General features: G+C 42.5%; 1 protein-coding gene across 1 annotated transcript in view; it reads right to left on the bottom strand.

Moving 5' to 3' along the window:
• LOC126358740 (ionotropic receptor 21a) overlaps nt 1-27,599 on the bottom strand; it is a 227,825-nt gene that overhangs the window by 132,460 nt on the left and 67,766 nt on the right. Inside the window, exon 4 of the mRNA XM_050007578.1 lies at nt 854-946. Coding sequence (XP_049863535.1) covers nt 854-946 — 93 coding nt within the window. The remainder of the gene's footprint in view (nt 1-853; nt 947-27,599) is intronic.

Genomic DNA, 27,599 nt, shown 5'->3' on the forward strand with positions numbered 1-27,599 from the left:
CATTTTTCTTTTAATTCAGTTTTAAGTACCTCTAAACTTTCCAGCTTAAAGTTCATAGTTAAGCATCACATTCATTAAACAGCCTGGAATTACTACTTGATATAGTGTTACAGTTTTGTAGCTTTAGATACGGTACATACTTCTTGTTGTACACATTTTTGATTAAAATATTACTCTCGGTGCAAATTTTTCTGGTTCATTGTGCAGAAGGTTTCTCCAAGGTATTTTAATTTAGAAACTCATTCTATCTTACGTACCTATGTTTCTTGATTTTTTTGTATTTTTTTTATCTCAAGTAGTAAACCAATTTATTGGCTACTGTTTCCAACAGACTTATTTGATTAATTAGTTCTGTTAGATGTGTTGAAAGTACAACAAAATAATCTACAAAAAATAGTGCATTTACCGTAACTTCGTTCGATTTCCTGCCTATAATTAATTGTTGGATTTAATGATGTTTTAGCTTCATTGAATATGGATAATAACAATTAAGGAAATTAGCACAAGTGATAAGATAAGAAACTGAGGAGGTTCTCCGCAGAGTCGGAGAGAAGGGAAACCTATGGGAAAAATTGACAAAGAGAAGAGGCACTGAGGAGTGTGGTGTGCTGACCCCACTCCGTTCCATACTGCCATGATGCCATTGATTGGGGATGACGCAGTGGTCGGTCGATCCCGACTGGCTCATTTCGGGCCAGAACAGCGGAGTCTTTTTGGGCCAAGTGCTAATCTGAGACGAAGGGCTGACAGGGGAGGAATTCTTGGGAGATTGCACGAAACCAAACTGATGATGCAAAATGATTATTATTATTATTATTATTGTTGTTGTTGTTGTCGTTGTTATGTACTGTACCTGCCGCTGACGTCGACGAACTCCAGGGGGACCCTGAGCGCCTGCGCCATGGTCTGTAGCAGCAACACCTCCACGCCTGTCCATTTGTCCTGGCTGCACACAAGCCACCATTACCAGGAGCACCACTACAGCTAAGTGTTTAATAGCTGAAATCAGAGAGCATTAATGGCAAGAAGCTAGCACCGAGCACAAAAGACCGCGCCCTGATATCATCAGCTTCCCAAAGCTAGTCGTACTCATTTTAAGATAAGGTGACACAGTGGGTGAACACTGGGTGTGCGGAAGGATGGAAGTTTGAAACAGTGCTTTGTTTACTGACGAGCTGTCAAGTACCTGAGGCAGGGAGGTCACGCTGCAGTCTTCACCAAACAGAATCCTTACTTGTCGTGTTGCATGAACATAAAAATAGTAAATGCGCGACAGCACTGCGAGAACACTCCCTGTGCATACCGGGATGGGTAGAAAGTCAAGTCAACGAATTTCAGTCATTACTAAGTTGTAGAACTGGAAAGTAGCGTACTATATTTTTTTTCTCCCCTGGTACTGCAGCTGGAATGGTGAAATTTCGGACGACATAGTTTGAAGTTTCCGCTACAGAGGATGTATATATAGTCCCATGATTATTATTATTATTATTATTTTTAATGTTACTTTTGTTGTTATATATATATATATATATATATATATATATATATATATATATATATATATATGTGTGTGTGTGTGTGCTGCTCTAGTGAGAGAAGACTGTACTGCGAAACAAACATGGAGTGCGCGTTACTGTCGTCAGCTTGTGAAGAGCAGCGAAGTGTAGTTCTATGTATGTGGGCAAAACAGCATAAATCGGTTGAAGTTCACAGGAACATGCATGGCGTTTATGGGGACGACTGTATGGCCTGTAGCAATGTCTCCATGTGGTCCGCATTCTTCCAAGAGGGTCGTGAGGACCTCAGTGATTCGCCACGCTCCAGGCGTGGCAAAATGTCGGAGCCATTGAACGGCCGGCTTCCGCAACTGCGATCCTTATCGCAGCAGTTCAACATTTCCTATGGTGCGGTGCACGATACTGTTCATACCACGTTGAAATTTCGTAAAGTTAGTGCTCGACAGGTGCCTACGAACCTGACAGACAACCACAAGGTTAAGCGAACGATGAGAATCTTGGATCACTTAACGTATTTCGCCGCAGAAGGGAATGACTTTTTGAAAGGATTGGTCACTGGTGATGAGTCGTGGACATACCACCACACTCCCAAAACCGAGAAGGCCTCTGTCGAATGGAAACATGGTGGTTCTCCCTCACGAAAAATATCCCAAGTGCCAATCTGTTAGGAAAGTGCTTGTGATGGTGTTCTGGGATATGCACGGTGTGTTATTGGTGGGCTTTGGTGAACACAGGACCACTGTGAACGCTGCAGCCCATGTTAAAGCGTTGGTTAAATTTCTTCGTGCCCTTTATGCCAAATGCCACAACATTAATGCCTATTGTGTCACACTTCTTCATAAAAATACTGAAAATCTCCAGATTTGGGTGGGAGGTGCTCCAGCATCGATTGTACAGTCCAGACCTTGCACTATCACGCTTTCATCTGTTGGGTCCCATGAAGAAATTCCTCGCTGGCCATCGCTTTGCTACGGATGCGGAAGTGAAATCAGCAGTCCGCAGGTGGCTATACTCCAACCAAACGACCTTCTACGGAAATGGCATTTTGAAACTGATACCACGACGGGAAAAATGTGTTGATAACGTTGATGACTGTGTAGAAAAACAGGTAAAAGTTGTAATTTCTAACGCTGTTTTTTTGTTACCCATTAAACTTTGTGGTAATAGAAGTATTGTGCTTTACTTTCCGATCTCCTCTTGTGCATGACTATATCACCTCGAAAAAATTAAATTGCGTAATCACTTTTGTTTGTTTGCTGGTACATGTCTGAGGTTCTGATACACACTGCATTCATCACGTCACAGTATCAAGCCATGCTGCTTCGGGAGCCAAAGAAAAATGCGGAACACACTGGTATTGGAGGATCTTGCGGTAATTTTTGAATATGAATGGGAATAACGTGCAGCAATCCGTGCTGAGTTGGTGGAAGTATCCGGCAACATGCCCCCATCATATGACACCGGGGATAGGTGGCGTGAGAGCTTCAAGAGTGATCAAAGAACGTCGAATGGTGAAGAATGAAGTGGTAGACCATTTCTTTTAGAAGAACCGGGGATTGCAAGAAATGGAGGCCCTGGTATTTGAAGACCGACGTATCACAATAGGGGCGATAGTGTAACAGATGTAAATCAGTTTGCAACACCGAGGACGACATTTAGCACATGTCAAAGATCGCCTCTCAGTCCACGACAATGCCTCAGCTCATGGTGGCCGGGGCGCAGGCACCCATGATGCTCCTACGGCCTATCAAATTTGGCGCAACCCTCCGTATTCTCCTAGCGTGGCACCCAGGCACTTCTTCCTCTTTCTTCTGCTGAACAAATCATTTGCAAGCATTTCCAGGGTGACGACGCAACAACTTTCTTGGTGGAAAGTTTCCTCAACAACCAAAATATAGACTCCTGCCGGCCGGGATGGCCAAGCGGCTCTAGGCGCTACAGTCTGGAACCGCGCGGCCGCTACGCTCGCATGTTCGAATCCTGCCTCGGGCATGGATATGTGTGCTGTCCCTAAGTTAGTTAGTTTTAAGTAGTTCTGAGTTCTAGGTGACTGATGGCCTCAGAAGTTCAGTCCCATAGTGCTCACAGCCATTTGAACAATTTTTTTTGACTCCTGCAACCAAGATCATCTATCGTTGGGGAAAATGTGTGGCTTGAAGGGTAAATACGCAGAGAAGGACTAACACCATCATAATCATCATTAAGTGTCATGACTGCAGCTTGATTTATTCGGCAAGGTGATAACTGAACCTCTATGACCAGCCATTCTATATAATTTCACAGTCATCTCTACAGTGCATAGTAAAGCGTACGTCGTGCCAATATTTGCGATTACGTGTCTGTTATTACCCGTTTTTCGAGTGAGCGAGGGAAGAATGTCTGAATGCGTCTGTAAGCACCTCAGTCAGTCGTATCTTATTCTCGCGATCTCTGCGAGAAATACAGTCTTTCTGAAATACAGGTTATATGCATTTACCCCAATATGGTCATACAAGAATTACTGTTTCGACCCTAGCAGCGCGTACCTAAATTACTTCGATGTCTACTACCATGCCCACTTTATAAAGATTCCGAACCCTACCGCAGTTCTCTGGGACTAGCCACTCGCTTCTTGTAAGTATTTTTCTTTACAGAAGCAGTACACAAAAAAACTTGTTTCTTGTGCGTTTGACACGTTCCACGTGATAACGGTTTTTTCGTGCTATTGATCAATGGAACATGTAACTAACTAACTTTCCCAGAACCCCTCCAACAGTTTTAGGTGTTCCATCCGTATTCGATAATACTGATCTTACGTGGTCATCCCATTTCACATACAATTTGATCTCATATTTTAAGACGAAAAAGTACACTGGTGAGATGTCAGTCCCAAAAATTGATCCTGTACGAAAATTTGGGCCATAGTTATTACTGTATGCAGTTATGATCGTCTATACGAACTACATTCAAACATCGCCAGCACCGGCTGTTTGTCACTCGCTCCATTCCACTGCGGCCGACTAGCGCTCGAGTGCGAAGCACTGTAAGCGGAGAAAGTACAGCGGTCCTCACATGTTCAATAATATTGTCAAACTGTCAATATCATGACGGTCTGAGGGCGCGTATTGACATATTGTCAATATTAGAAATACTGACGAACAGTATTGATAGGCCTCAATGTACAGCTTCAGTATTGTCAATACATACTGAACGTATAAGATCAAATAACCGACAGTTTGACAATATTACCCTCTGAGATGTTCACAGACTTAAGGAACCAGCCACGCGGCGTTAGCGTGCACTGTTTAATTTTTCAATTCGCTGTTGTGTGTGTCATATCTGTTGCATTTTTTTAGGAGCCTTTTAACACAAAATAATTTTAATTCGCCAGTGCAATGGTAATCATTGTAGAAATGTTAACGGAGAATTCCCTACGACATTCCTTATTTCATTAATTTGAAAACATAGTATAGATTCATGTATTACATAGCAGTTTGGGAAAACGCTCACATTTTGAGAAATACGTCATATATCTGCAATGATTACTAATAACAGGTCTGCGAAACGCACGTCAATTTAACCAAACTATTAGAAAGCGCAGTATATCCTTGCCAGGCAGATATAATTGCTTTACAGATTTCCATAAAATTTTACTACTTGTGCTTGCTGATGTAAGAGAACTATGCTTCGAGGATTAGTATGACTTGCCTGTCACCATCATCTCGAAGTTACTCCTAATCTCTCGTCGACTGTGGCTACCTCCCTCATTAACGTATTCTGCTTCCCTATTTTACCTCGCATCATCACTGATAACTTGTCGTACGACGCGGGACTCATCGGAAAATAATTTATGAAATCTTTTGGATCCGTGGTTCTGATTTCAGTCAGTAAATTATTGTGTGATCAGTCGCTCCTTTTTCCAACCATTCTACGACCCATGTCCTGTTTGTCGTTGTTTTCTGTTCCGTGCATGTTATAGATAATATAATTGCAGAACACGCATTGTTTTGGGTGTTCGACACCCTAATCTTGTAAAATAGCGTTGTCTATTGACAGTTTTTGTCAGTGTTATTGAAAGTGTGAGGTCGCTTCAATATGTTCGTTGAAATGGCTCTGAGCACTGTGGGACTTAACATCTGAGGTCATCAGTCCCCTAGAACTTAGAACTACTTAAACCTAACTAACCTAAGGACATCACTCACATCCATGCCCGAGGCAGGATTCGAGCCTGCATCCGTAGCGGTCGCACGGTTTCAGACTGTAGAGCCTAGAACCGCTCGGCCACTCCGGCCGGCTTCAGAAGTTCGCAACAGCGTACCATCAGAATTATGGCCCATATGTTTGCACGGGATCGACTTCTTGGGCTAATATCTTGCTAGCGTGTTTTTTCTCCCCGTAAATTACGAGTCCAAGTTTGTGATATTTCCTTGCTAGTACTACGCCTTTATACGGCTTATGTGATTTGACACCCTAGCATGGCAACACATGAACACAGCGGCTTCCTACAATGTGAGTCAGATTGTCCAGAATGGCTTGCAGAAACGTCCTCCATTTCTCGGCAAATGCACTCCAAAGGTCAACAGACATCTGCGGTGCTAGACTTAACATGTTGCATTGTTCATCCGTGGTCGTTCACATGTAAGTCCGAGGAAAGATATGGGTACTCTAGTAGGGTGAAGTGCACATGGTTGGTTCAAATGGCTCTGAGCACTATGGGACGTAACTGCTGAGGTCATCAGTCCCCTAGAACTAAGAACTAATCTAAGACGTCACACACATCCACGCCTCAGGCAGGATTCGAACCTGTTACCGTAGCGGTCGCGCGGTTTCAGACTGTAGCCCCTAGAACCGATCGGCCACCCCGGCCGGCAAGTGCCCATGGCAGATACTCGTCCATTAGTGTGATCATACGAAATCTAGCTCATATACAACACGAAAGAGACGCACATGACATTGCGAGATGTCTCAAGCATCTAAAAGGAAAACACGTTCTGTGTTGTTTGTTCTTCTAGCGCTGTTCTAATGAACTGCCGCTTCAGTGACATGGAAACCGATTAAGAAAGTGTCGGCGTTAGTATATGTGTAACACATTGTTCCGCTTCACATGCAGATGGCTGTTGGTCCACTACAGGAAATAAATAAGTAGTGCTAAGGTTGGTTCAGCAGTTTGTATCCCGCCACTGGAGCCTAAGTTACGCTAATATTCAGTTCTAAGTGTTATCTCGCTTTCTGGACCTGACCTTCGATTCTGGAACTCGGAGTGTGTGTGCTGTTGTTTAACAGGTTTTGGCTTTGTGCAACAATACTGATTTGAATTCACGCTATTTGCAGTCGTAAAGTTCCACCTCTGCTGTGTTTTCGGCCATCGACTTGCCGTCGATCTTGGCATCTATATACTTTGTGGTTCGCGACTGTGAGCCGCCTGGTTCGTCTGATGCTATGAGTTGACAAGGGCTGACAGTTACTGCCTTGAGCCAAAGAGATCAGCGGTGGAACGGAATTTTTGTTTGGCCACAGCAGGACGGCGAGAACAAAAGGAAGGTAAGGGCGGGGGGAAGGAGGAGGGGTGCATCCTGCAGCGGCCTGGAAATTCCAGGAAGGGTTCTGCCCACCACGCCGACTACGGGAGCTTGGCCGATTGCCAAGATGTCTCCTTCCAATGACAAAAACATTGCTCGCCAGTGTTACACAGTAATAGGAAAATACTAAATTTCAACCCAATGGGCCAACATAACAAACGAGAATATCTAACAGGTCCTCTCAACACTGTGCGAATTGTAAAACTGTGATACAGATTTCTATGAAAACAATAAATGTCTCAAGGATCTCAAGACAAGAATAACACCTGCAAAGTGTGACGTGCCCTTAGCGCTAGGATTTCACCCGGAACAACTGCAACCCATTCACCCCCCTCCACGCCTATCCATTGTGTAAGGCCCTCCATTAAACAGCCGCCAGTTCCACAAACTGGAAGCTACATCAAAGTTGTTATCGTCACGGTCCAATACATGTTACACTGCGATGAAAGTCAGTAATTATAAGAAATGTAAGTTTTTCTGGATAGTAATATAATATGAACGAGCATTATTAAAGAAATAAAAATATTTATAGAAAATTGAAAAGATCGCCAGCAATAGAAAACAAAAAATAACGTGAAGTTATTTAAGGGCAATAAGGACAAATTTTCATTAACTAATTCACTTATTATAATACGTTTATTTGAGGGCAACAACAGAACAAACATACAATGCGAAAACAATGGTCTTGAATCTGTAATGTCGGTACAAAGCCACGGATGAAATGGAATAACTGTGTTGTCTAAAATCAACGTTATATAGATATAAGTCAAAGTCCTTTTGTTTATGTAGGCCCTCATAGTAGATCACGAAAATCAAAGAATATAAGAATGCCATAAAGTAAAAATGCCTAATGAAAGCAGTAAGATATTTGCTTATAAGACATACTTCGTTAGTATTTGCAAGGGTAATGGGTGAATTTTAACTTACAAATTCTTCCAATGCCATACCTGCGCATTATAAATGAGGTTATAAGGAATTGTGGCTGTTTCTATGTGATTAGTGTCCCATATGCTGTTGCAAACGTCTCAGGAAAATAATCTGTCATTCTTTGTCCTGTCTGTTTTTAACCAAAAGATTTATTAATTTCGTAAATGTTATTCAAACCACTTTTTACAAATAATAATGATGGTGTGTATGTTTGTCACAGAGCAGTTATGCAGGAAATATATGCTGCAGTATGAGATTTTCACTCTGCAGCGGAGTGTGCGCTGATATGAAACTTCCTCGCAGATTAAAACTGTGTGCCCGACCGAGACTCGAACTCGGGACCTTTGCCTTTCGCGGGCAAGTGCTCTACCATGTGAGCTACCGAAGTACGACTCACGCCCGCTACTCACAGCTTTACTTCTGCCAGTATCCGTCTCCTACCTTCCAATCTTTACAGAAGCTCTCCTGCGAAACTTGCAGAACTAGCACTCCTGAAAGAAAGGATATTGCGGAGACATGGCTTAGCCACAGCCTGCAGGAGAGCTTCTGTAAAGATTGGAAGGTAGGAGACGGATACTGGCAGAAGTAAAGCTGTGAGTACCGGGCCTGAGTCGTGCTTCGGTAGCTCAGATGGTAGAGCACTTGTCCGCGAAAGGCAAAGGTCCCGAGTTCGAGTCTCGGTCGGGCACACAGTTTTAATCTGCCAGGAAGTTTCATATGCTGCAGTGTTTCACGGCTGTAAAACGTCTTTCATACTGTGCTAGTTCTTCTTCCACCCCTAAAATGTTTCAGCAAAACTATTCAGTGAATAACACGCAAAAACAACTTGGATCGATCTAGCAAGAACATTGATGCCCTTTGGAAGTATAGTGAACATTGGTGCTTGTTTCACATATACTGTCTGAGTTCTGAAACTTAGGTGTCAAGTATGCTGTGATTCCTCTTTCTCCAAGCAAATTATTCTTCGAGGGTAAATTTTTCCTGTTTTAGCTTTGGGTGCTTTTTCTCACATGGAAGTGTATTTCTTCATAGGCTACTCATCTGAATACTGAGTTCTCGTATTTAAAGAATTCAGTGCTGTGGAAGTGCCTGGCACAGCTGAGGCCAATTGTGCACGTTTTCTATAACGTGTCTTTTAACTATCTGGTAAAATTTAAGACCTAGCAAGATATTAATTTAATATTCACTGCAAGTGCAGCCGAACACGGTAAACCACGTGGGTCAACCGCAACGATGCCCAGGCGCCGAACAAAGACCGGGAAAACCGGGGATGAGTGGGCGGGACAGGTTTCGGGTGAAATCCTAGCTCTAACGGCTCCTCCAAGAAGAACCTTCTGCTGAACATACACATCAGCTTCCACACCAAGCAAAAATTTGTAAATACGCTTGTATAGAGTGTCCTTATTACGGTTGTGAAACCTGAACGTTAGCAAAAGAAAAAAAGTCCGCCTCGAAGCTGAGAGGAGAATTACAAGCACTAGCTGCACTAACAGAAAAACGAATGAAATGGAAAAATTTGTGGTGAGTCCAGTCGGACCAAACTGCTGAAGCCATCGGTTGCTACACTACTTGATCTAAGTTAAACTAACGCCAAGGGGAACACACACACCCTTGCCCAAGGGAGGACTCGGACCTCCGACGGGGGGAGGCTGCGCGAACCGTGGCAAGGCCCCCTAGAATGCATTGCTGCCTACCGTACGGCGAATAAAACGGTTGTACAAGAAACAGGAGGAAAGAAAATCTCATTCGACACTTATTTACACACGATATTCTTTTAGAAACCACTGTCAAAGACAAGATCGAAGACAGCTGCGGAAGAAAGGAAGCTGGGGCTGCAGAAACAAGACTTAGCCTTTAGAAACGAGAGAAAGAAACATTTTTATTAGCAATCATGACATCAACACTTTCAGCTACGCTATTGTGAAACCAAAAATACTAAAGTAATGAACATTGCGTCAAACAGGAGCTGAAGTACACCTTAAACATGATTTTGTTCATAGATGTTGTTCAGCAGCTGTAGAATATTTCAACAAAGATAAAAACTCAGTAAATAAAAATTAAATTATATGTATGTAAATATGATTATTTATATTATTTTAATTTTTGTTGAACTGAGTTGTGATGGATCGAAATATTTAAAAATCAGTGAATATATTTAAACCATGATAAGGTGCCATCGGACATATGTTTTGAGAATTTCGTCGCCGTAAGGAGGAGGTTCGTGGGCCACGCTATTCCTGAGCTAAAATGAGATAAATACTGAAAATACAGTTTACATATAATGTTGAAATTTTAGGATCATGGATTAAACAAATAATGAAATCACAATAGCGTTAATCATAACTATAATTACTAAAGTGCACTATGCTACATACATTGGGACTTTACCGATTTCGACGCTTTAAAGTATCATCCCCAGAAGTGAAATTGGCTCAAATCATTGGAAAGCTAACTTCAAAATAAGAATCGGACGGTAGTGTATACGAAGGATTAAAAAAAGTACATACATAAAGACAGTATGATAAAAACAAAGGGAAGACTGAATGGCAGAAGTAAAATAGGTTTGTCAAAACAAATGTAAAATAGTTAAGCATAAGAGCCACAAGATACCTTTGATGCAGAATCAAAAAATAGTCACATCGCTAAAAGTATACGTGCGATGAGTACTTAACAATTTACTGTCAAATCTAACAATATACATAGTATATGCGACGACAGTCAGTCAACAGCGTACAACAAACTGAAAGAACTTCTGCGACAGCTGGAGCGCAAGTATGCACCTTGTAGAAACCACATAAAGTTAGTAACAAAAGACAATAAACCGTGGACCAAGTGTTAACCAATCACACATATAAAAAATAACATCATTACTACGCAAGGCGAAATAAGCAAAGGAAGGTTAACAGTTCCTGGTGGCGCCAAGGGCCGTTGGAACAGCGGCGATAGTGTAACTGTTCAGTATCCAGCAGACGAGACCTTCCGATGGACGCTAGCAAGTGAGTTGCAGCCGGGCTTCGATAGCAGGAAGTGGACGCCACCGACTCTAAGGCGGGCGAGGGGCCCCAGTGCGTCTTCGCAAGCTGACTTGGCATGTGGAAACGTGCCTGTAGCTTGTCTAGGTGCTAAGTAACACCTAGCGAGAGGGAGTTGATACATTTTGGTAGGCGTTTTAACAGGTCAGCATGTGACAATCACGCGTTAAGAATAAGTAGTAGTTCGTCACTATAACAAGAAGACATCGTCAGAAAGTAAGGAAAAAATCTATGTTTCACGAAAGCCATTAGTACATTCTGGATATAAATGAGAAAATAAAATTGTTTTAAAACTGGGAGTAAGCCAGCTTCGAATTTGTAATCAGATACAACAAGAGTTCGACTATGACGTAAGTCACTGAAAATCATGTAACAGAGAAGCTATACAATGAAAATGAAACTGTTTTTCAGTGTGAGTTGATCATTCAGCAAATCCTTAGAGTTACGGCGGGAGTGTTTATAAATTTCCACTTCTTCTAAGAGATTCATCTTGCACCCTTTGTCGAATGTATGCAAAATTTCCATATCGAGTAAAGGGGGGGGGGGGGGCGATAAGTGTGCTTATCAATTTGGAGATCTGCGAAAGTTGACTTGTAAGAACTCTGCCTGTCTTTGCTGAGTAAGTGTTCACGAAAACGGGTCTTAAAAGCCCCACCTGCTTAACATACATAGGATAGGCAAAATAATGTGAACACCTGTACTTGTATTGCATGGAACTGGGAACCTAGAAACAACGGAGAGGCTTCGTCTCCGCCGTAGCACTCAGCGGTTGACAACCCCACAACAGGCCACAGCAGTCCACTCAACCCCCATCCGCCACACGCCGAACCCAGGCGTCAACGTCTCACACCAGACGACACAAACCTATACTTACTTGGGAATGGTTTTTTAATAAAGGGCTGGACCCTCATTTGCCCGTAATACAGCTGCGATTCTTCTCGGAATACTGGCATATAATGATTGTATAGTCTCCAGTAGAATGTTATGCCACTCTTCAATCAGTACCCAGTTGTGACGAGTGAGGCGGAAATCTGCTCCGGCATCTGCGCTCCAACACCGCCCACAAAGGTATGATGATGTTCAAGTAGGGGGAGCGTGCTGGCCAGGGAAGACGCTGCAGCCGGCCGGTGTGGCCGTGCGGTTCTAGGCGCTTCAGTCTGGAACCGCGTGACCGCTACAGTCGCAGGTTCGAATCCTGCCTCGGGCATGGATGTGTGTGATGTCCTTAGGTTAGTTAGGTTTAAGTAGTTCTAAGTTCTAGAGGACTGATGACCTCAAAAGTAAAGTCGCATAGTGCTCAGAGCCAATTGAACCATTTGAATTTGAAGGCGCTGCAGTTCAGTTGCATGTCCCTCATACCACGACTGTACTATTCTGGCTGTGTGAATGGGTGCATTATCTTTGGGGAACAACATTTGTATTTTGTGTTGGCTCTAACACGGCTTTTGAGAGTAATGATGGGACCAGCGTAATATGGCTGCCGACACCATCACATTTGCACCTCCATGCTTAATCGTTGGAATGAAGCAATCAGGATTGTAGGCTTCTTTTGGCGTTCTCCAGGCGCAAAACCGGCCCGATGTTGGAAATAACGAAAACGTTGACTCGTCGGACCATATGACGTTGTTTCCACTGATCAGCCGTCCAGGATTTATGCTCCTGACACCACCTTTCACGCTTATTTGCATTGGTTGTCGTCACTAATGGTTTCCGTATAGCACCTCGTCTATGAATATTCACTTTACTGAGTTCTCGGCGGTGTCGATAGATACGGGGTCTCGAAGATGACTATTGAGCTCTGCAGTCACTTTAGCTGCAATAATTTTGTGTTGTTTTGACACAATTCGTATTAGCGTATGACGATCTCTGTCATTTAGTCTTGATTTGCGCCCACTATTACGTTTACACGATGATGTCCTTCCATGTTTTGTGTAGGCTGTCATTACTGTTGAAACAATTGCTCTTGAAACACTGAATCAGTTGGCTGTCTTGATTACCAATGCTCCAGCTAGTCGGACCCCCAAAATCTGCCTCTTTGGAACTATGTTAGGTCTTTCATTGCACTCGACCTCGGCCTTTGAATGCAAATACCAAGTGTGCACTATTCGTAAAAAACCTGCACTAATGTCTATCCATACTGAACACGCAGTCCTGCACGACACGTGCCTTACCTGCATTGTTGACTGCCAAACACAGCCATGACATTGCTACCACTGTTCACATTAGTTTGCCTATCCCCTGTATATAAAAGCTATGGCACACATTGCATTCAATTTTGTAGACCCCAGATTTGAGATATTTGTCGGTTGTAGGTATCTCGTTATGTATGAAAAGCAGATCAGTGACGTTATTAGTGGTGAACGCCACATAGAGGTCGTATTTTCATAATAACTTGCCAATCGGAAATGGCTTGTCCCCAATGACAAACACCGTAACACATTTTTCCCCAGTGTCACCATCTTTATCTTAATAAAGATGAATTGGTGTGCTTACTAATTTTAGCCTGATATAGTTTTTGCATAAGACTAGCCGGATGCCTAGTGTTGACAGCGCTGTACTTTAGGTTCAAAATGGTTCAAATGGCTCTGAGCACTGTGGGACTTAACTTCTGAGGTCATCAGTCTCCTAGAATTTAGAACTACTCAAACCTAACTAACCTAAGGACATCACACACATCCATGCCCAAGGCAGGATTCGAACCTGCAACCGTAGCGGTCTCGCGGTTTCACACTGTAGCGCCTAGAACCGCTCGGCCACTCTGACCGGCTATACTTAAAGTTGTTAAGCTCTGTGGCAACAGCAGAGTGGGTGAGAGGGGCGCCAGTCATGCGGTCAATCATACTACGCGTTGAAATTGCATCTGGTAGACGGAAAAAATAATTTCTGCATCCATACGAAATCTACTATCACAGATAACATCATCCACGCTTCTTCCAGTCACCCTTTCAGTCACAAATTATGGTTTTTTTTTTCATGCTGTGGGTGACCGTATATGTAAGGTTCTTCTTAGTCCCTCTGCTGACGCCGCAGAGCTCAACAAGTACACTGCTGCCAACAACAGGTATCCTGCTAGTCTTGCGTAAACTCTATGTAAGGCTGAAAATAGTGAGCACACCAATTCTATTTTATGAAATGATAATTAAATCAAGACCCTAAGCTGTCGACAGGCGTTGATATACATCAACGGGGACAGTTGAAAATGTGTGCCCCGACGGGGACTCGAACCCGGGATCTCCTGCTTACATGGCAGATGTTCTATACATCCTTTTTTTCATTCTGATCGGTAATGTTCGTTGCGTCTGGTTTGTGGGGAAGTCGTAGGACATCCGTTCAAGTTGATTGTTGTTTCTTTTACTCAGGTTTTTTATTACAGAAGGCCAGCTCCCAGCTCCCCTCTGACTGAACACACTGAGCTACCGTGCCGGCACCGAGGGCATAGAGGATCTTGCGACTTCAAGGATTTATCCCTTGTACACTTCCCATCAGACCCACATTCCCAACGTAATGTCCACACTCTACATTCGTAGTGCACCTGCCCATTACACTCATTACTCGCGGCAGACAATCTTACCGAGTCCCGCGAGAGTTCGGGCAATGCGTGTGCATCCAGTACAGAAGATGAAGGTCAATGGCCGGTTAGCCTTAACTACATGAATATGGTATCTGTTCTTTCGGACGTGTCTGAAAGAACAGATATCATCTTCATATAATTCTTTTTTACGTAATAAAGATGGTGTCACTGGGAAGAAATATTTTTAAATTCCTTTCCTAGGGAACATAGCATATGGGATTGCCAAGTCGGTAAGAAAATATTACCTCAATGTGGCGTTTACCACTAGTAACGTCACTAAACTGGTTTTTTATACAGAACAAGAGGCCTGGAACCGACAAACGTCTCAAACCTGGAATATATAAAATTCAGTACATTTTGTTCCTAGGCTTTGATATAGGACAAACTAGGAGGGCTTTTAAAACCCGTTTTTGCGAATGCTTACGCAACCAAGATGATGAGAATTCTTATATAAGTATACTTTCGCACAATGTCTTCAGATTGAAAAACACTCTATGGCGGCTCTGGCGCAGAGCGCCCTATCTTGGTGACTTTGCTTCTTTGGATTGCTTTGTTTCAGTGTTATCCTTCGGCGCGTAACATGTTCAACTGCAATATTTGTTATATACGAGTTATTAATATATGTTTATTGAACACTTATTGTGTGTCACCTCCTAACTAATCCTACGTGATAACCAAAACTCTTATCCCTGCCATCATTTACTCGATGGAGAAATTTTGCATTTAGTAGATACACGATACAAAATTAATCTCTTGTAAATATTCCCGGCGTAGCTCTAAGGATTTGCTTAATGAACAACTCACACTGAAAAGTAGATTGTTTCTGATTGTATGGCTTCTCTGTTAAATGATTTACAGTGACATACTTCATAGTCAAACTCTTGTATATTCATTCGAAACTGACTTGCTGACCGTGTTAAAGTAATTCTAGTTTCTCATTTCTGTCCAGAATGTACTAATGGCATTCGTGTAACAGATTTTTTTTTACTTCTAGGTATGTCACTAGATACTACTTACACTACTGGCCATTAAAATTGCTACACCATAAAGATGACGTGCTACAGGCGCGAAATTTAGCCGACAGGAAGAAGATGCTGTGATATGCAAATGATTAGCTTTTCAGAGCATTTACACAAAGTTGGCGCCGGTGGCGACACCAACAAAGTGCTGACATGAGGAAAGTTTCCAACCGATTTCTCATACAAAAACAGCAGTTGACCGGCGTTTTCTGGTGAAACGTTGTTGTGATGCCTCTTGTAAGGAGGAGAAATGCGTACCATCAGGTTTCCGACTTTGATAAAGGTCGGATTGTAACCTATCGCGATTGCGGTTGCCGTATCGCGACATTGCTGCTCGCGTTGGTCGAGATTCAATGACTGTTAGCAGAATATGGAATCGGCGGGTTCAGGATGGTAATACGGAACGCTGTGCTGGATTCCAACGGCCTCGTATCACAACAGTCGAGATGACAGGCATCTTATTCGCATGGCTGTAACGTATCGTGCAGACACGTCTCGATCCCTGAGTCAACAGATGGGGATGATTGGATTGAAGACAACAACCATCTGCACGAACAGTTCGACGACGTTTGCAGCAGCATGGAATATCAGCTGGGAGACCATGGCTGCGGTTACCGATGACGCTGCATCACAGACAGTAGCGCCTGCGGTGCTGTACTGAACGGCGAACCTGGGTGCACGAATGGCAAAACGTCATTTTTTCGGATGAATCCAGGTTTTGTTTACAGCACCATGATGGTCGCATCCGTGTTTGGTAACATCGCCGTGAACGCACATTGGAAGCGTGTATTCGTCTTCGCCATACTGGTGTATCACCCGGTGTGATGGTATGGGGTGCCATTGGTTACACGTCTCAGTCACCTCTTGTTAGCATTGACGGCACTTTGAACAGCGGACGTTACATTTCAGATGTGTTACGATCCATGGCTCTCCCCTTCATTCGATCCCTCCGAAACCCTACATTTCAGCAGGATAATGCACGACCGCATGTTGCAGGTACTGTACGGACCTTTCTGGATACAGGAAATGTTCGACTGCTGCCCTGGCCAGCACATTCTCCAGATCTCTCACCAACTGACAACGTCTGGTCAATGGTGGCCGAGCAACTGGCTCGTCACAATACGCCAGTCACTACTCTTGATGAACTGTGGTATCGTGTTGAAGCTGCATGGGCAGCTGTGCCTGTACACGCCATCCAAGCTCTGTTTGACTCAATGCCCAGGCGTATCAAGGCCGTTATTACGGCCAGAGGTGGTTGTTCTGGGTAATGATTTCTCAGGATCAATGCACCCAAATTGCGTGAAAATGTAATCACATGTCAGTTCTAATATAATATATTTTTCCAATGAATACCCGTTTATCATCTGCATTTCTTCGTGGTGTAGCAATTTTAATGGCCAGTAGTGTATTTTTAATGTGTAGCTGTTACATGCTGACATGTTAAAACGCCTACCAAGTTTTATCAACTCCCACTCAGCATCTAGATAAGCTACATGCGCAGTACTACAGAGCAAGTCATCTGAAGTCCCTCGCAAGCCTTCGAATCGGCGGCGTCCTCTTCCTGCTATCGGAAGCTCACTTGCTTGTGTTTCCTGCTAACGCGTGTCCAGCGGACGGCCTCGTCTCCAGGACACTGAACAGATGTTTCGCAGCTGTTCCAGCGGCCGTTGTGCCACCTTAAATTGATAATAAAATTTGAACTGTTTACCTTACTTTGCTTGTTTCACTTTACGTAATGTTGATGTTGTTTTGTGTGTTTGGTTAACGCTTGAACCATGGCTTATGGTCTTTTGTTAATGATTTTGTATGGTTTTTATAAGGTTTACTGCATACTTGCGCTTCAACTGTCACCGAGTTTATTACAGTTCATTGTACACTAGCGCTCCCAGTTTATATGTAGGCGTGTTCAATGCCCTTAGTGTCATATGTACGAAGTAGGTTTAAAAAATTCCAGAACATTCATAATATCGCGTATTGGTGTGTCAGAGCGAAATGCAGTTGACATCCCTGCAGACGGCTGTATTTAATATGTAATAAGTATCTCTGTAGGAATCAGCATGGGTTTCGCTATTCGTCCACGAGACTCAGAGGGCCTTAGACACGGGTTCCCAGGTAGATGCCGTGTTTCTTGATTTCCGCAACGCGTTCGATACAGTTCCCCACAGTCGTTTAATGAACAAAGTAAGAGCACATGGACTATCAGACCAATTGTATGATTGGATTGAAGAGTTCCTAGATAACAGAACGCAGCATGTCATTCTCAATGGAGAGAAGTCTTCCGAAGTAAGAGTGATTTCAGGTGTGCCGCAGGAGAGTGTCATAGGACCGTTGCTGTTCGCAGTATACATAAATGACCTTGTGGATGGCATTGGAAGTTCACTTATGCTTTTTGCAGATGATGCAGAGGTGTATCGAGAGGTTGCAACAATCGAAAATTGTACTGAAATGCAGGAGGATCTGCAGCGAATTGACGCATGGTGCACGGAATGGCAATTGATTCTCAATGTAGACAAGTGTAATGTGCTACGAATACATAGAAAGATAGATCCCTTATCATTTAGCTACAATATAGCAGGTCAGCAACTGGAAGCAGTTAATTCCATAAATTATCTGGGAGTACGCATAAGGAGTGATTTAAAATGGAATGATCATATAAAGTTGATCGTCGGTAAAGCAGTTGCCAGACTGAGATTCATTGGAAGAATCCTAAGGAAATGCAATCCGAAAACAAACGAAGTAGGTTACAGTACGCTTGTTCGCCCACTGCTTGAATACTGCTCAACAGTGTGGGATCCGTGCCAGATACGGTTGATAGAAGAGGTAGAGAAGATCCAACGGAGAGCAGCGCGCTTCGTACAGGATCATTTAGTAATCGCGAAAGCGTTACGGAGATGACAGATAGACTCAAGTGGAAGACTCTGGAGGAGAGACGCTCAGTTGCTCGGTACGGGCTTTTGTTAAAGTTTCGAGAACATACCTACACCGAAGAGTCAAGCAGTATATTACTCCCTCCTACGTATATCTCGCGAAGAGATCATGAGCATAAAATCAGAGACATTAGAGGCCACACAGAAGCATACCGACAATCCTTCTTTCCACGAACAATACGAGACTGGAATAGAAGGGAGAACCGATAGAGGTACTCAAGGTACCCTCCGCCACACACCGTCAGGTGGCTTGCGGAGTATGGATGTGGATGTAGATGTAACTGCCGGGAGTTTCATTGTTGTATATCTGTTGGTTATTGTTCAGTGCTTTATTCAGTATAACGTGTCACACACCTTGCAAATTTCGAGATGGTAGTGTTAGAGCAACAACACGTCTGCATTAAATTTTGCCTGCAACTCAAGGAAATCTTTACAGAGACACACCAAATGATGTCGGAAGTCTACGGTGGTGAGTATTTGAATCTTACTTGGTGTTATAAAAGGTTCGCACGGATTAAAAATGGCCGACGGGATTTAAAGATGACCCTTGTTCAGGACTCCCTTCGACGTCTGCCAACGACGCTAATGTCAGGAACGTCAACGAAATTGTGTGTACCAATCAAAGACTGGATGCCGAGAGATTGCAGAAGAATGTAACATTTCAGCTGGATCGCGTCATGAAATCCATACATGGCATCTTGGAATGCATAGTGTTGCCGCCAATTCAGTCCCTCGGCTTATGAGTCAAGACCAGAAAGACCTTTGCCTCGCGATCTGTGAAGAGCTTTTGGACCGTGCAAATGAGAGCGAGATGTTCCTCTAAACAATCACAGCTGATGATGAGACTTGTGTCTGCATTTCTGATGTCGAGTCCATGGTTCAGTCTTCACAATGGGTCGGGAGACGTTCTCCAAATCCAAACAAGTTCGTCAGGTCAGCTCAAATGTCAAGTCATGCTGACAGTTTTCTTTGACTTTGAAAGATTAGTTCACTACGGATTCGTGCCGCAGGGGTGAAGTGTTAATCGGCGGCACTATTGGGACGTGTTGTGATGCCTGCGAGGAAATATGAGAACGATACTGCCTGAAATGAGACGAGACAATTCAAGGCTCTTGCATCAAATTCACCCGCACATTCATCCCTGTTGGTGAATAACTATTGCACAAAAAACGAACTGTGCTGCCGTATCTTCTGCACTCTCCAGACGTTGCCCCTGCGGACTTTTTATTATTTCCAAAGTTGAAAACTCCGTTGAAAGAATAAAGATTTGCAACAATAGACGAGATAAAAGAGAGTTCGCAGACGGCGTTTCGCGCTTTCCAGCAAGAGGAGTATCAAGACTGCTTCTAGAAGTGGAAACGGCGTTGGGAGCGGTGTATCAACTGTGGAGCAGAGTATTTTGAAGGAGACCATGCACAATAAATAAAAGGTAAGCGTAGAACAATTTTGTGCACAAAGTTCCGGAATTTTTTGAACAGACCTCGTATGTTGGTTTACTGTCGTCGCACATACTACAGTATGTACGATGTGAGATTTGACAGTTGTTTGATGCTCATTACACGTAACATATATTTTTTTTGGAAGTCGCTTGACTTTGTTGGTTCTGTAGCAAAGGCAGCCTATATTGTGGCTCTTAAGTTTAACTATGTTACAGTTCGTTTAACAAATCATTTTTACTTCTGCTGTTCAATCTTTGTACTTTTCTTTTAACATACTTTGTTATGTGTGTATTTTTTGCCAATCCTTTGTAGGACAGTATTGTCCGATTCTTATTTTGACCTTGGCTTCCCAATGATTTGAGCCAATTTCACTTTTGAAGATGACAGTTTAAACTATTAAAACTGGTTAAGTGAATCAACTAAAGGTTTTCTTGTGCAGCTGACAACTGAATTTTTATCTTTATTGTCAGTGAAAACTCACTGACGCAAATAGACTGTATCCTAACTATTGATACTTTAATTAAAAGCATGTAATATAATTAAACAGAACCAAAATTACTCCACACTGCATGCACCATGATGTCAGTACATGATATCATGCACCTCTAGACATTTCCTAAGTATATTTATGTTTAGACATGTAAGCTACTTCTGTCTCAAATCAAAACATTATTGAGTCCGACTGAAGCAGGCGTCAATGAAATCGTCTGTAATTGAATGTTATTGAGTGCTTCATTAAGACCAAGACCACCAAGTAAACCAGAAGGAATATACGCTTTGATCTGATACATCACGTTAGAGTGTATAAAAATATTTTATTGTATATCTTACAGTTGTAGGTGACGGCACCACATCATGTTTTTAGTAATATTTGGCGTAATTTATATGTAGGAATGTTATATGAGGTTGGAAAGTACCAGCTTGGGGAGGTGCTCATTGCAATACATAGTATTCAGAAAAATGGTGTAATTTAGTCATTTTACCATAAATTTGTAAGAAGTTGTGAACATGACTGGAGTGGTATGGGTTTCCAAGGTGTTAAATAGGCGACTTCGTGGTCTTATCTTTTCGCAATCTTAATTTTGAGCTGGCTTGCTGCACCGCTTCAGTACTTTTAAAATTTTGTAGGTGATAGTGAAGTTTGTTGAACCAACACATTATGATTCTGCTTTCAAGAGTTGTATTTTTTTGGTGGCTGAGACACTTTAATTTCGCACGAGTGATAGCTATACCTTGTGATGAAGTTTTGATGAGTGATGAACATCAGCAATAACGCGTAGTTAGGATTTGTATATTGGTTCTGCTTTCGTGGCAGCTTATTCAGTTTTGCCAGATCTGTCAATTGTTATTCGCTATTTATGCAATCAACATTTAGTTTGGAAACCAATACACTTCTAATTTTTTGATGTAAGGCCATCAAATCTTTTGTTTATCAATGTGAATAATATAGATAATTCAAACTTAATGTCGTCATTGCCTTGACAATTTTTTTTTATTTGTTTCCGCTAAGTTATCATTTATATTGCTTAAAACGTTTATTCGATTATTTTTGCAATGTATGTCAAACTTTACGCATGTAATTAGAGCTTGCGTGATAAGGCCTATTTAAAAAAAAAAAAAAAAAGACTGATGCTGTTGTTAAAGCATGTGCTTAGCAGTGGATGACGCAACCCTCAGGACTGCAACGCCACATCTTGTAATATTTTCCCAGGAAGCAGGGTCAGCTTGCAACGTTAAGATTCAAAAGTGGTGGCACTCCAGGAGTGAACACTGCGTCTTTCCTTGGTACTGGCGATGCGGTTACCTGTCTCAAGGGGACAGCTGTTGAACAGGCGGCGAGAATCTCGCTCTGTGGATGCTCGAGTTGGAGTTGTGATATAAGTTATCATTGCCAGCAGTGAGGTTATACGATAGTGCCACCATTATTGCCATAGTTGAATTCACAGCAAGTGCATGGGCTCTGCAGTAGCGCTACCAGTGTGGGAAAGCACTCCTAATGCACCATCTGATCAAAATATTTGTACATCGATCGGTGGGCATTAATACGGGTACGTCCACCGTTCGCCTGTATGGCGACTTGAAATATGTTCGGGATACTTTCAATGAAGTGTCTGAAGATCTGCAGAGGGATGACAGCCCGTTCTTCCTCAAGAGTCGAAACCAGAACAGGTAGTGACGTCGGAGGCTGGGTTCTACTGGAGGAAAGTCGACTTCCTAACTCATCCCAAAGGTGTTCCATTGGGTTCAGGTGGGGACTTTTGGCTGGGCAGCCCACTTCACAAATGCTATTGTCCACAAAACATTGCCTCCCAGTTGCCGCTTTATGACATGTGCTGATACAATCAATCATCATCTCTGAGCTGTTCTTCTACTGCATACACTACACAGTGCTGTAAAACGTTTTCATATCCTTCAGGTTTAGCGTCCTCTTAAGCGCAATATCGGGACCACACCATAACTACCACCATACCTTAAGTGAAATGACATTAAACCATAGTTTGCTTGGTATGTTACTACTTGGAGCATCTGTGAATGAAAAGACAATGAAAATTGTCAGATTATTAGGAATACTGCTGAAAACCCAATCTCTGGCTTCCAGACGTTACATTACTGAGTAGAATGCGGGAAAGTAAGTAAGTCACAGTCCAGTCGAGTCGCAGCCTTGGGCAGTAGGAGTCGTGTCATGGAGAGAAGGTGTGTCGTGGCAGACCGGGCATCTTGGACACGAGATGTACCGCACAGAGATTTCTGTTTTAGATGTACCATGATGTGTACCCTGAGGATGAAGAATGATTTTTAAGATGGTTGTGTAAAGGCACAACACTTCAGAAAAAGGTAATTTACTTTGCGTTTGTTTGCTGCAAACGTGAGCTCAGTAATTATTGCTGTGCATATTTTCACTGTGTCTAATAATATCTACATGTTGGTAACCAGAGAGAAACATCAATCATGTGTACAGAATTCTAATTAGCCTTCCCCCATTTAGATTAGTTAAATAGTATTGCGTTAGGAATCCATGAAAACAAATTTGGCAATAGAAATATTTTGTACAACTAGAAAATATAGCATATGGGAATGTGGAGAAAGACAATGCTGATCGTTTGTATTAGTTTGAGTTTATTTTTGTGCCATTAATGTAATATAATTTCAAAATACTTCCCTCTGTCATTTATAAGTATTTCACAAAGTTTATCTCCAATGTTCAAAGAAAAAATGAGTTTGGTAAAATTTGCTCTGTTAAGCCTTGCATGTTTGCATCAGCAAAAAATAAATATAATAAAATATAAAAATATAATAAATATATATATAATAAATAAATATAAATATATATATATAATAAATAATATAATAAATAAATATAATAAAAAACTAATTTGCGAAAAACAACAGTTTTAAAGAAACAAATATAAAAATTGAAACTTCAGCCCATTCATCTATTTCCGCTCATCATCCTTACATTGCTCTCAGAACAGAGTCAAAATATCTGTTGCAATGTAAGAGTTTCTTGTTGGGCCTAAATCAACATTTTAAGAGAATATTAGCAACAGTCTCCATTCAGTGAAATGTTATTTAAATTCAATAGATAGTTTTCTTTTATGTAATAGGACACATTTAAGTTACCTAACAGTTTTTTATTCTGAATGATCTTGTGAATGGGTCAGTCAGGAGAGAGCAGTGAACGATTAATTTATAGACAGCCAGGTGCATTTCAGAATCATTAAAATCACATTCCTAAAAAGTACTTTGCAAAAATGGGTTCATGTTCAAAAGTAGGTTAGTTACGCTAATTGTACAACAGAATCTGTAATCGCTGTTTAAAAGTCAGACAGTTCTCAGAGTGTCAGCTTGAAATTCACTTACACATAGTAGCTTACACATAGTTTCATCATACAACTTTCAACATTCACAGAAGTTTCAACCGTCACACCACCTCCTTCATACTTAACTGTTGGCACTACACGTGATGGCAGGTAACGTTCTCAATACAGTCGGCAAACCCAAACCTTTCCATCGGACTGTCACAGGGTGCACTGTGATTCATCTCTCCAAATAATTCGTTTCCAGTCACCCACTGCTAGGTGGCGTCCTCTTTTGCACCACCTCAAGGGTCGTTTAACACTGAGTGCAGAAATATGTAACTTACGAGGAGTTTCTCGATCATTGTGCCCATTCTAAGTGCCCATTCTAACTTCCCACACACTGTCACTGTGGTAGCTGGACTGCTGTCAGCATTTTGGAACTCACGACTGATTGCTTCCGCTGAACGTGTCCGTCAGTACATGAGGTCTGCCTGGTCTCGATGTAGGTGTTGTTGTCTCTTCACGTGTCCGCTTCGCACTTAGCAACAGTCGACTGCGGCAGCTTTAGAAGGGTCTAAATTGTACTGATTGATTAGTTACTCAGGTAGCAGCCAACGGTTAGTTCACGTTCGAAGGGACTGCTCTCTCCCGGCTGACCCATAATGCTGCTACTACTTGTCACTGGCAACAACACTCCCCCTCCCCCCCCCCCCCCACCCCCCACCCCTTGCCACCCTTGTAACTGTCGAGACAGACTCTCGTGACATCTAGCGGTCAATAGGGGTGTCGAGATGCTTTTGACCACGTAGTGTGCGAATGTTGTGGTCGTACTTTTAATATTAACAGGAGTATTTAGCACAACACCAGAAGAAACGTTGGTAACTGTTTCGTGAATGTGTGCTGACAATATAATAGTCAGGTACGGAACAACATTCTACTGATTGCGGATGGAGGACATTAAAGGGATGAGACCGATCACTGGCGACAAAATTACGATTGCGGTTGAATCGAAATCCTGGAGAACTGGTACGCGGCACATGAAGCGGGACAATAAGGACAATGGACGAGGTGTTTTCAAATCGTCGTCAGATATTCGCGAAAGAAAGAAACTGCAGCATATGAAATCAAGCAGAAACACGATCCCGTTCATAATGGGACAGGAACCGTGCCTTCCTTGTCTGAAAACAAAACGGACAATAGACAGTCACACGCACACGAATGTGGAGAGATCAGTGCGATAGAGTATGCTGTATTACAGTGTCCTCTAAAAAGTGACGTTACGGGCGCCGACGCAATAGATGTGGACCTGTGCTGTGTGTTAAGAAATCTTGATCCCTGGGCAACTAAAGATATTATGTACAGTGAAGGAGAAGGGGGGAGAAACGAAAGGAAAGCAGCTACTGATGTCAGCTACATTGGGACTTTATGCGGAACCAGTTGCATTCACATAACTAAAAATATCATTCACGCAATATAGGCTGTCAGTGTATATGTTTACTTCAGATAAAACTTCCGGGCGGAGAAGCCATTTTGCTTCCGCAATGTCTACCGTTGTCACAGCCTGAAAGTCGGGAAATACTTTTATTCAGAGACTTGAAAAACAGTATTCCATATTCTGAGAGCTGATAGTACGGACCAAAACAAGAAAAAATATCGAGTAAACAGGGACTAAAAAATGCATAAAGAGGTGCACATCTTCAGTATTGTGAAAAAACATCTCTTCTGCCGCGATCCCTTTCCTATGACCAACGAATAACGGAATGTAGTGAACAAATAAGTTAACAAAACAGAACATATTATTCTGTTACCGTGACGCAGCAGAGCTTCTGATTTAATCTGCTTGCTGTTACATACGACCTGCACTCCTGAGCCATTTCTGAAGAAGGCGCTCAGTATAATGTCCATTCATAGTAAGACATGCTTCTGTCTGGTGTGTTACTGTTATCATGCACTCTCTGAAAAACTCAGGTTGGTCGCGGATGCGCTGTCAGGCACCGATGACGCGATCCTGTGATGTTTGTACATCACTAATGCGGCTTGTGTACACCACAGGTTTCAAGTGTCCCACAATCAAAAATCCAAGTGATTAAGATCGAGGGAATGAGCTTGTCAACGTACTGGGCATCCAATGTCCGTTAAGAGTCAGCATCAGGTTTCTCGAATATTTCAGATAAAATAGGCTGGTGCTCCACCATTCATGAACCACATCTGCAACCGTCGTTGAAATGGCATGTCCTCTAGCAGGACAGGTAAATCGTTTGACAGGAACTGAAGATAATTTACACCATTCAACCTGCATGGTAGTACATAAGGCCATAGTCTGCCGCTACTAATTCCTGCTCATAGAATAACTGAAAATCGTGGCTGATGCCCTGCTTCTTGAACTGCTTTTGGCTCTGGATGAATCTCTACATTTGGTTACGAAGATTGACAGTTTGCATCTAGCGATAAAGCAGCATCGTCTGCGAACAGTATCTTCATTGCTCATAGTGGGTCTTCACCAAATATTTGCAACATCCATTGGCGGAATTGCATTCCAGCAGGTTGGTCTTGTGACTGAGGGGCATGGACACACTGTACATTATCTGGTTAGAGGAACAGGTCATACAGGATTGCCCAGACTAGAGGATGACTATTTACGATAGCTGCCGAAATTTTACGTACACTGTTTCCAGTACTCTCCTCCGCAACGGGAGTACGAATGGTGCGAGATTAGCCGCGATCCGTCGTTATTGTCGCTACGGAGCAAGAGTGTGCAAGTTGCTGGAAAATACGGTTGAAAAATTGTGCAGATGGTACGCTGTCTTTTGGTATTTTTCAGTATACTAAACACGAGCTCAAAGGTAGCTTTCATTTGCCACACCATAAAGAAGGTCATGTCTGCAGTTTCCCCTGTGGAATAATAGATTTCCATCATGCTGGAAAGTGCAAAGATCAAAGTACAATGTAAAAGCATTTTACAAAGTTGTCAAAACACAATCTGACCCAATAGAACTAGTGTATGCGCTGCAATTACACAAAATTGCGAGTGCCGTTCACAGTAAAAACACTAACAGAAGCCCACTGAATGCTCTATTCATAAGCAATAACAGAGGAACGCGTCGTCATTTGCTTACTGCATTGTGTAGATCGTTCATAACAGAAGAGCTAGCAGTAGAAGAGATGCGTTACACAGTAGCGGATATGAACAAGTGCTCGTGGCTTTCAAGGTATGCACTTTTAAGAGCCCATGTTTACTGGACATTCATATTTTCTTTTGGTCGATACTACTACCTCTCCAAATCGGGAATACTTTTCTTGACAACCTTCATATAGACCACTGCCTCTGATCCTAAAAGTTTTATCGGAAGTAAAAATAACATTGCAAACTAAATATCCCACAGCGACCTGCAAGGAATCAGGTCACAAAGGGATGTAAACAGCTTATGCCAGTTGCATTTTCAGCATCACTAAATACAGTACAGTCACAATCGCCCGGTCTCTCTCACGCTTACACACACACACACACACACACACACACACACACACACACACACACACACACACACAAACACCAGTATTGACACATGTAAGTTCACCTACCTCAGGCATTTACTTACAAATAACAGCTCATTAAAGCACTTCTGTAAATATATACAGAATGAGTTTTCACTCTACAGTGGATTTTGTGCTATTTTGAAACAGCCCGGCAGATCAAAGCCGTATACCGGTCCGAGTTTCGAACCAAGAGCCTCACCTTTTGTGGGCCATACTTTTAATAGCTAAGCTATCCAGGCACGACTCACGTCTCTTTCTCACAGCTTTGCTTC

The sequence above is a fragment of the Schistocerca gregaria genome, chromosome 1, assembly GCF_023897955.1.
Source record: "Schistocerca gregaria isolate iqSchGreg1 chromosome 1, iqSchGreg1.2, whole genome shotgun sequence".
NCBI classification, from domain to species: Eukaryota; Metazoa; Arthropoda; class Insecta; order Orthoptera; family Acrididae; genus Schistocerca; species Schistocerca gregaria.